Below are 11,266 nucleotides of genomic sequence, written 5' to 3'. Positions count from 1 at the left end.
GAAAGTTTGTCCCCGGGAAGGGTCGCTACGTCTCTGAGTGGTTTCCATAGGTTATTCTACCCCTTGAACTCTAGTATTGTGTCCTTGAGGCAGATATGGTATTGTGAGCCTTTGACCTATATTGTGGTGTCCAGGTGGTCAAGCTTGACATTTTTTGTGTAAGGTCCGTGTAGCAGAATTTACAAACGAAATGAAATGTTTGGTTTTTATCACATGAATCGTAGGTGGTCATAGTTTTACACACTGCAACTAAATTTGTTTGCTTTTTATCATAAATCACATGAAACGTAGGTGGTCATACTTTTACACATTGCAATTAAATGGAATGTTTTCTTTTTATCACGTGAATAGTATGTGTTCAATGCAATGTATTCGATTAAACTGCTACTTTCTCGCAACAAAACTAAAACAACTAATAAAAGGTAATAGCTTAAACAATGGATTAAATAGAGATTATTTTTATTGTTTTAAACATTTAATCAGATCGAAAAAAAAAAGAGAAGTTTGAAATTTTTGAACAATTTTTTTTTCCTCTTAAAAATAAGAACTACAAAACAGACTTTAGGCAGACAGGTGACGCTGTTGGTGACCTAGTTAAAAGTCTCCTGGCCTATTTAAAAGTCTCCCCATGAAGCACTGTTGTAGTCCCAGTCGTCACCTAAAACAAATGAGTTAAAAATTAAAGGGAGGCTAGTCTAAATAAAACTCGAAATATTTTTTTTAACTGATTATTTCCCTTGATTGCTCAATATAGCACGAAAATGACGAATGAACTGATGAAACAATTTTAAAATGTAATTGATGATTGGATGTAATATAAATAAGAAGTGTTAAAAGCACGCACCGTTGGGTCGAATAATATCGTTTAACCTGGAGCCGCCATTTCTTTTACCGAACCTGAAAAAAAATTAGGAATGTGTTAATTATCAGTTTTTTGCTTAACGCTTCTGCAGTTATCCGTCGGTTGTTTATTTTTTTAATTGGTGTCATCCGTAAATAAGGTTGAGCAACTTAAGCTAGACTTCTTGAAACCAAGAAGATCAAATATCCTCCCTCCCCGCCAATCACATCTGGTGGACTAAGGTCTCGAGGCAGATCCCCCCCCCCCCCCCCCCCCCCTGAGTTTGATGGTTGGTCGTTTTTTTAAAATTGCTCATTGACTGGTATTTGTGAACCGGTCTATTGTGCTCTACCACTGAATCGCAGCGTCCCCGAATATTGACAAGCAGGAGCAATTTCAGACCCAGAAAAATATATATCCTTGCTTCCGGACTAAAAGCGATTGTATACAAATCTAAACGCCCCGGTGTACGGCTAACCCCAGTGTTACCTTGGCCGTCCAACGATGGCGTAGTATTCATTGAGTGCCTTCAGGTACCGCCTGAGTTCTGCGGGGTTCTTGAACTCCTCTGGTCTCTCAGGGGGCGTCAGCATGGACTCCGTACACGTCACGTCCAGGACGGCAAGGGCGACAATCAGCACTGAGACTATCAGTAATTTGTGCATATTTGTTGGTATCTGAGGAGAAAGAAGTGAATATTTGTTGAGTAAAAAAAAAAAAAATACTCGCACATAATTTTTTTTTAAAAATCCGTCAAGTTTTAGTAGGGAGGTCAATAATAAGCAAATTTTCAATATCAAGGCAGGTCGGCGTGGAACCCACCCCCGAAAAAAGTCTACCCCCCCCCCCCCCCCACCCCCCCCAACGAAATGGAAATTTGTATAGAAAATATATACTTTTACCAGTGTCCGCCCCCCCCCCCCTGAAAAATTAGCCCACCCCCACTCCGAAAATATCAAGTACCCCCCTGCCTCCCCCCCCCCCCCCCGGAGAAAAAAGTCTGGAAGAAACACTACTGTTGTAAAGTATGGTGACGATATATAATGCAGAAGCTTAGTGTTTGAACTCTAAGATTATCTATATATATAATTCTCTTCTGGGATCAGTTAGAAAACAAGCTGCAAGCGCCTCCTTGCAGTCCCCTCTCTTTCTCTCTATCACTATCACTACCACCCCCCACCCCACCCCAACATTGTCTGGTGAGCGGTGTTCACTCTAAATTTGTACAAAGCTAAATGTTTACAAATCAAAGAGCCGTACAGCCGGGTTACTATTAGGGGCAGATAATTTAGTTCGATTTTAAACTTACAGGAGGTAACTAAGAAATAACTAAGAGGAGGCTGCTTTCACGGGGGGGGGGGGGGGGGTGTAGGGTCGGGGTTAGGGGAAAGTGGGGGTGGTTAGTGTTTTAAAGCAAATATTGTCAGTGGCAGCATTGGTACTGTCGAATTTACAAATTATGAATTACTGAAAAGTAGAAAATAAAACAACTAAATAGCGGCGTATGATACGCTGCGGGTCGGCTCGTATATTATAATTATAGAAGAGATTTACGTTTTTGGTAAACTTTGTTTATTTCGATAATTTATTTATACCGTCATTATCCGGTTGACGTAGAAACTTTAGACCTATATGTTAAGACACATTATTCTGCTGTGAAAATAATTTATTTTTTAAAATGCCACTGTCATTTTAATAATCGATAATTAATTTTCAATAAAGAATAAGTTTGGTCGCTCATGAGATTTCTTACATACTGTAGCGATCAAAACTTTAATTTAAGAAAAAAACATTTTCTTATTTTCAGAGCATTCAAAGGCGTGTTATTTTTTTTCTAGATGGAGATGACACTACATATGCTACGACTAAAATGTTTGCTCTGGTAGCTCTAAAAGACAGTTATCTGCCCCTGAGTTCAGGTCGAAGCTCATGCAACCAACCGTGACCAAACTTTCAGCGTGAGCCACAGCTCAGCAGACAGATCGGGTGATAGGGTCTAGCTAGTTATATCCTGTTTTATTATTGAACGAGCCGACCCGCGGCGTATCACACGCCGCTATTTAGTTTTATTTTCTACTTTTCAGTAATTCATAATTTGTGAATTCGACAGTACATTGCTGTCACTGAAAAAAATGTGCTTTAAAACACTAAAACCCTCCTTAACCCGGCTCTACGACTGTAAACCATTTAGCGTGAACCACAGCTCACCAGACCATGTGGGGTGAGGGTAGTTGCGATATGCCTAGAGAGGAAGAGAGGGGACTGCTAGGCGCGCTTACAGCTTGTTTTCTTACGTCTCCAAGAAGATAATTATATATATAGATTAAGTGATCTTTCACTAAAATTGTAATGACTTATCTATATAATGTATATTTATATTCTATTAAGATTAAAAAATAGATATTTATGCATCGTCCACGAAGAAAAAAGTATCTGTGCATTAATCAAAATTGAGCAACAAGGTTTGCAACAAACCCAGAAACAAGCAAACAAACGGGACGTTTAAGTAAAAGCTTGTAACTTGTAAGATTGTTTAAATTGGTTCACAGTGACAAACATTGAAGGTGTTTGTTTCTTCCTGTACTTTTTCAAAATTATTAAGGGAGATAACCTATTACACAATTCAAAAATATTAAAATTACAGAATAATACAATTTTAACAAAACAAACAAAAGAAACTTTCCTCACTTTTTATATTTTGTTTAGTCTTAAATAAACTAATGCTTATTTTTTATACTACTTGGAGATTAGGATTATCATTTTACATTAGTTAAAATGAAAAACTATTAGCTATATGAAATGCTGTCGGGGTCTAATTATAAATACACTATTTTTATTTTACTACTAAGCCAGATGACAGACCTATTAACCTCGTTTAGAAAACATTCATTTTTTCGATAAATTAACAGTCCTTTATACGTGTATGTATATATATATATATATATATATATATATATATATATATATATATATATATATATATATATAGATCTATATATATATGTTCAGTAATATATATATATAAGTGGTATGCGGTTTTGTGGGGTGTTAATTGTGTTGGGTGTTTAGGGGTAGGCGCAGTGTCAAAAAGTTGGTAAACCATTGCGGTAGAATGACTAGAGCCAAAGATTGTGATGCTTCCCTTTTATAACACACTTTTGTTTTTCGCAATGAACAAAATGCTGCTCAAACATCTGCTCTTATTTGATGCCTATTCTTGATGCCACCCCCCCCCCCCCCCCCCCCACAGGACATACGTCTTAAAACTTTACTGACGTAGACCTTGTACCGGATCATTTATCTTTTTTTCCCTCCTCTATCCCAGAAGATGATTGAGGAATATGAGGATAGATTGCCTGTAACAAACGCATGAAGTAGATTGTTAAGTTTTGTATTGCCTTGTCAGCGAGGCCCCCGGATGTGGGAATAACTCGGACAGGGGCGACCACTCGCGGTGTCTAATTGAAATTTCAGATGAGTGACGTCCCCTATGCTCGTCCATTAGCCGCTGTCGTAGATGTGCAATTGGGTGGATGAAGGGAACAAACGTCGTGTGATGGCATGCTCAAGGCGAACCGTGGACTCAAAGTTGGGGGGGGGGGGGGGGTAGATATTGGGGAGTGTGAAGGTGGGGGGTGGGGGGGGGTCTTCGGGGGGGGGGGGGTCTTGGGTAGGGGGGGGGTTTGGAGGGGGGATATAAGGTTTATAAGAGGGCTAGGAAGAGAAATGAAACACGGATGAATGTAGTAGATTTGTTGGAGGGGTATGATGGGTGGAAAGGTGGATGTGTAGGTTTATGATGGGTGGATGTGTAGGTTTATGATGGGTGGATGTGTAGGTTTATGATGGGTGGATGTGTAGGTTTATGAAGGGTGGATGTGTAGGTTTATGAAGGGTGGATGTGTAGGTTTATGAAGGGTGGATGTGTAGGTTTATGAAGGGTGGATGTGTAGGTTTATGAAGGGTGGATGTGTAGGTTTATGAAGAGTGGAGCTAGAAAAGTAAAAAAAAAAGTATTAAAATGTGTATGTTCTCTAGAATAATTAGATATTTCTCCTACATCATTATTCTAGTCTACTAGACTACAAGAACTGAGTTGTTAAGTGATCTATTTTATTTAACAGCTAGAGGACTGACACCATTTAATGATCTAATATTTATTAAACTTAATTAATCATGAAGTCAACCTACAGATGTATTGTTATCTTCCACTAATTACTAATCAGCAGTTTAGGTAACTACCCAATCAGCCCCACTTTGGCTTGTAACACCAGTGTTTGGCCTGAATTAAACAAAAGCTAACATAACATTTGCAAATACTAATAGCTTTTGTTCGATTTTAAACAACGCGTGACATAATATTAATTTTATCATAGATTAACGGAATAAAATAGATATCAAAATATACTTTTCAAATTTTTTATTATTATTTAAACCTAAAAAGTACTACTTTCTTACTTTAAAAAATTGTTTTATCACTATTAGGTTGGGGCGGGAGGGGGTGGGGGGTGATTTGTTGCTATTTGAAGTTGCGTAAGTTAAAGACAGAAGCCAAATTCAGCAGACCTTTTCAAAGGAGAAGTTGACAGAAAATATCTGGACAAAGACTCGAAGTTCAAAGATCGATCGTTCAATCGCTTCAAGATTTGAAGGCTGGAATTATTTCCTACTTGTATGACAGTTTCATTGTTGTGAGTTGTTTCCGAAGAAGGCGGTGTTCGGAGGGGGTTAATCACGTGATGGCCGTCATGTGGGTTTAGTCGCCTGGTGGCTAGAGTGTGGGTTGGTCACGTTGTTAGTCTTAGTGGGTGGAGTCACGTGATGACCGTTGTGTTGTTAGTCACGTGATGGCCGTAGTGGGACTGGTCACGTGGGTACTATCAATGTCAACTTTTATATTAGGATTCACTTTGTCAATGTCAACTTTTATATTAGGATTCACTTTGCCAATGTCAACTTTTATATTAGGATTCACTTTGTCAATGTCAACTTTTATATTAGGATTCACTTTGTCAATGTCAACTTTTATATTAGGATTCACTTTGTCAATGTCAACTTTTATATTAGGATTCACTTTTTCAATGTCAACTTTTATATTAGGATTCACTTTGTCAATGTCAACTTTTATATTAGGATTCACTTTATCAATGTCAACGTTGCTGTTATAGAGCTTTATAACTATTACGTTACTTTACTCGTACACACACATTAGCACTCAACACGACATAAAATAAATACTAGCATCGTTTCACTTAGCACCTCATTACAGCATTTATAACATTCCAGAAACCCCCAACGATAAGCCGAAATTACTTTATTAGATTGTTTAAAAAAAGTTTTTTTTATAAAGGTTATAACAAGCCTGCCCGATTTCCCAACAGACCAATTCCAGACGCGCCGAGTCGGAATATTATCGCGCCGAGTAGGAAGGTCAACGCGCCGGGCAGGAATTTAGGTCCGCCCCCGTACTAGTCTTAGTACACTTATCAACGCTGATTCGCATTTTTATCTTTTCGTCCTTCTAATTGTTTCGACTTTTAAAACATCCGGACGATTCTGGGCTAGATTTGTGAAGAATAAACTGTTTTGTAACTATTTAACACATCGTTTAAATCTAGAGTTGGCGTGTCGATATTAGTACCTCCACCACATGCCAAATTCTGTGGATTAAAACATCTAACATATATCTAGTAACAACAGGGTCGTATTCGTTTCTACAACCACTTCATAAAACGGGGTTTTGAACCCAAGCATCATGCATCCCCAACGTATGCCGGATACGTATTAGAACCGGGTGAGCTCAGCTAAATCAGAGATCCAAATATGCCCACGTTGTGTGCGTGCGCGCGCGCGTATGTGTGTGTGTGTGTGTGCATGTGTGTGTGTGTGTGTGATAGAGAGAGAGGGGGGGAGGTCTACCGGCCAACTTTGAGGGTAAACATTTCCCTACCTCAACAACCAAAAAGAATAGACTATAGACTCGTTTCGTTAGTAATCGTGAACTTGACCTTTAAACTTCAACCTACGCGCAACTTTTAAACTTTGCCCTACACACCAACATAACACACGGCACACAACACGAGTTTACACACCATCCCACAGACACATAAGGAAAAAAAATCCTCGTAAAATTGGTTTTTTGATAAACCTCCATGTTGACATACCACTTGCCGCATGAACACCAGACCCAGTTTCGTCTCTTTTTTTTAAATATGGCCGCACCGGAAGTGGGCTCAGAGCCTGCAGACGTGTGCCAATCAAACCAGCCAGGGTGTAATTATCTAATTGGCCCAAGTGCTGATTAGTAGTGCGCCTGTGTGTGAGTAACGGCAATTATCCAAATGGAGGTAGATTGCACGTGTGTCCCATGTTTACTCACGTCATTATCTCGTCACCAACGTGAGCGCCGAATCTCTCGGCTGTGTTTATTTTAAGTACTCAACACACCTGTTTATATAGAGCTCGGGTTAAAATAACTCAGGTTAAAATAGGCCCGTTAAAGTAAATTCGGAAACTTAATTAGTTATTATTCTGTCTCCCCGGTATTAGAGGTGAATCTGGTATTAAGCTACAACCACCCAACTTAGATTTAGACACGCCAATCATATTGGTATTTAGATATGCCAAGCATATTGGTATTTAGATATGCCAATCATATTGGTATTTAGACACGCCAATCATATTGGTATTTAGATATACCAATCATATTGGTATTTAGATATGCCAACCATATTGGTATTTAGATATGCCAATCATATTGGTATTTAGATACGCCAATTATATTGGTATTTAGATATGCCAATCATTTTGGTATTTAGATATGCCAAGCATATTGGTATTTAGATATGCCAACCATATTGGTATTTAGAAATGCCAATCATATTGGTATTTATATATGCCAATCATAATGGTATTTAGATATGCCAATCATATTTGTATTTAGAAAAATGCCAATCATATTGGTATTTATATATGCCAATCATAATGGTATTTAGATATGCCAATCATATTGGTATTTAGATATGCCAACCATAATGGTATTTATAAAAGGCCAATGGAATCAGCATTTGGACACGCCCATAGACTTGTATTTACCAGTCAAATTTCTCTTTAGACACACCCACCAAACGTGTATTCCGCCCCTCTAAGCTGTTCCCGTGACATGCTCAATCTCTTTATATGTAAACACACCCATTTGTTGCAGAAAATATATCTGCCACGCTTGGCATTACGGCTATCATGTGACTAGCCCCACATTACGGCTATCACGTGACCTGTCCCACTACGGTCATCACGTGACTACCCCCCTACGGCCATCACGTGACTAAACCCACCAAGGTATGCTTAATCATCATTTAGGTAATGCTCTTAAATATATATCCCATGTGCATGAGAAGTATAGTAGTAAATGATGGGCCAAAACTATGCTCTGTCGTATGTTCCTATTATGTTCACTACCGACCAGTTCTTAAAATATTCCTTACCATTACATCTCACCCAACCCCCCCCCCCCCCCCCCCACCCCCTTCCAGGTCTGCTGGATGTAAAGCGCAGTACAGTTAAACGACAATCTACGATATTGATCACGGGAACCGAACTCGCGGCTTTCGAGTTTTAACATCGCTTTCTACATCTAGACCACGCCGACCCCTCCCTGACCACCATGTTGCTTTAGTACCATTTTATACCATATTCTTTTTATACCAGTTCATATGACTTTCCTTTAATTACCAGAGTATAATCACCGCCTTTCAAAACCACAGACACTATGGAGCAGATAACGACCCTCCGTTTTTGTCTAATTATCTTTGAATACGTTTTTTTTTATGCCAACAAAATGTCAAATAAAACTCACTAACTAAACTTGTTTTTTTTTTTATTTAATTAAAACAGGAAATAATGAATTGAGAAAGTTAAAAAATTGGTTTTATTATGTTAGAAAATTAATCCGATTTGTTAATTAACTTTATTAAAAAAATCAAGTGTACTATAATAATGGTCCGAGCCTGTTATATATATATTTTTTTTTTTTGTAGTCACCGATTTTTAATTTCGTTTTTCAGAAACGTTTTTAGTTTTTTAATACTCTTCTTTAGACTCTCTTCAACTAGACGAGTACACAATAAAGTTATTAGATTTTTTTTCATTTGATCCTAGGCGAACGCATGATTGGTAAAAGATGGGGCTGGTGTGTAGGGAGAAGAGATTAATTTAGAACTGTTTTAATTATCTTGGGGGATCTACTTTCTTATGACTGACAGGTGTCTAGTGTGAATGTGCATGTAATTTACAATAAATGACACAGTTTCAAGTAAAAAAAAATATTGAAGATTATTTATTTATATACACATATGAATTTCTGCTAATCCTAGCCTTACTGTCGTCTACTACCCTACACTACTTATATTATCTAACTGTCCGATTATAACTTTCTATCACTACTCTGTTCCCCGCCCCCCCCCCCCCCCCGAATAAAGTCTACCGCCAACCCCCCGCTACCGCTAACGTTTCACTAACCAACAGGCATTCACACGTGACCTGTCATCTCGTTTTTATTGGTCGGGCTATTTGATTGGTTTTTACTTCTTGGTTCTGCTTGACCAATGGTTATTTCCTAATTTCTAAATTGTCTCCTGTCCTACTACCAATTATGTTCAAATTTGCGTCATAAAAAGCGGAAGGCCTACAAGTGAACTTTGTAACTGCTTTTATAGGGGGGGGGGGTCGTTACCATCACCCCATACCTTCACATGCATACAGCCCCCACCACACACTGCCCCGCCCCAATGTGCACACACACATACCTACACACACACTTTTACACACACACACACTTACACACATACAAAATGTGGACGTGGTTGAAGGCCGTATGTAGTAGAAGACAAAAATAAAAATAACGTACTTGTTGACAGGATAAGTAGAGCGTTGCTGTGATTCTACTTGTAGAAATACGACGCCACTTGTGTTTCGTGTATTAATCGAATCTGTAAACTATTGCTTTCATTCTATTTTATTTGACGGCATTGAAATAACTTCACAATCAGTCACGTTTTAGCAGTATTAGTATTTAGTCAAGTTTTCAATGGGAAAAAAACCGACAGTTATAGCTGAAAATAACAACGAAAATACTTATAACACTGCCCCGAAATAAATCCGGTTACACTCCCCTCCCCACGGGCCATTCCCCCCCCCCTTCCCATATAGAACGGTAGCAATTATGGACGACCCCTGATAGAAATAAGAAATTACTAATTTGACACTTTAAATTTAAAGTGTGTGTCAAAATGAGTTGGGCCTAAAGAAATATTAGATGATTTTAAAATGTAGTTTTAATGAACTTGCTAATTACTCAATTATGTCCCAAGGTCGGGATCACCCCCGCCACAAATTCAAAATGGCGCCAATTGTTTGTTTTTTTCATCACGGCGAGAGTAAAAATAGAATATTCTAAAAAGTTTATTAATTAAACATTATGATGAATGCCATCTGACCGAAGTTCATTGAAAAGACTGTGTTGTTGGGTTTGTCTAACCTGTAGTTTTGAACCTATCAATTATTCAAGTTATGTTAAGCGCATACATAATTTTATAATTATATGTATGTACATGTAGAGCTGTCTGTTTAGTGTGTTTTGTAGAAGTGGGTGAGATTTCGTCCGCAAGTTTCCACCAATGACAGACGGTGACAAAAGACGACGGAAAGTTCCCTTTTCAAACCTGAGGGCCCATGGGGCAAGTGAAGTAGAGTTTGCCTGTTTCTGTGACCTCAGCATATGAAGGGACAGTGTGGTCAGTACTATGCCCAGCCGCATTTACTTCCCCCAACTTTTGGGTTAGCAGTTCAGCGATCTACCACTGAGCTACGCCGTCCAATAAACAAAAATAAAACACAGGTAAGATGCATGCAATTAGAAGAAAAGTTCTTTAATAACACGATTTTCAGCGCCAGTTATTGAAAACTCGGGTAGAGTTGAAAATTTAAACAACTGTCTTAGTTTTTAGATGTATACAGTTTTAATTTATGACTTTTAATTGTTATAATAATTATATATATAATTAATATAAACTCTTGAAAAATTCAAAGCGACTGTCATAACTTTAAATAAACCGGGAGTGATCTCCCCTAAACTTTCTCGAATATTCTTATATAAATATACCGGGAGTGATCGCCCCTAAACTTTCTTAATATTCTTATATAAAACAACAAAGGATGGGAACTCGGGATATAGACATGATTTTTAATCCATTTTAAATACTTAAACTTTTTAAAATAGAATAAAATCTCGTAGAAAAAAGAATTGCACACCTAGTGAACGCCAAATAAAGATGTGCATAATAGTGCGCAATATTATTAGTACTTTATAAATTTACATGCGTTTTTGAGAAATTGGAAATAGCGTAAATTACGACTTCCGGTCAAACG

At 38.1% G+C, this 11,266-nt stretch overlaps 1 protein-coding gene across 2 annotated transcripts; it reads right to left on the bottom strand.

Moving 5' to 3' along the window:
* Positions 1 to 442: 442 nt before the first annotated feature.
* Positions 443 to 7,032, bottom strand: LOC131949609 (pro-neuropeptide Y). 2 transcript variants are annotated; one of them, XM_059311453.1, is made up of 4 exons: positions 7,006 to 7,032; positions 1,331 to 1,518; positions 845 to 897; positions 443 to 658 (listed from the first exon to the last, which is right to left on the bottom strand). In XM_059311453.1, exons 1-4 carry the CDS (start codon positions 7,015 to 7,017, stop codon positions 615 to 617), a joined length of 297 nt encoding a protein of 98 aa, XP_059167436.1. In that variant the 5' UTR covers positions 7,018 to 7,032; the 3' UTR covers positions 443 to 614. The 2 variants fall into 2 exon arrangements, with proteins under 2 accessions (XP_059167436.1, XP_059167437.1); XM_059311454.1 differs by lacking the exon at positions 7,006 to 7,032 and adding an exon at positions 6,934 to 6,946.
* Positions 7,033 to 11,266: the final 4,234 nt, after the last annotated feature.

This window comes from Physella acuta, unplaced genomic scaffold, assembly GCF_028476545.2.
Source record: "Physella acuta isolate Inbredline_101_S28 unplaced genomic scaffold, ASM2847654v3 ptg000704l, whole genome shotgun sequence".
Classification (NCBI taxonomy): domain Eukaryota; kingdom Metazoa; phylum Mollusca; class Gastropoda; family Physidae; genus Physella; species Physella acuta.
The sequence above is the reverse complement of the archived record's forward strand: the minus strand, read 5'-3'. Positions and strand labels throughout refer to the sequence as shown.

Bases quoted from the DNA above. Each gene is read 5' to 3' on its own strand.
- LOC131949609 (XM_059311453.1), bottom strand. The intron at 898-1,330 runs GTAACACTGGGG...ATTTTTTTTCAG, and splicing joins GCCATCGTTGGACGGCCAAG to GTTCGGTAAAAGAAATGGCG. The intron at 659-844 runs GTGCGTGCTTTT...CATTTGTTTTAG, and splicing joins CGATATTATTCGACCCAACG to GTGACGACTGGGACTACAAC.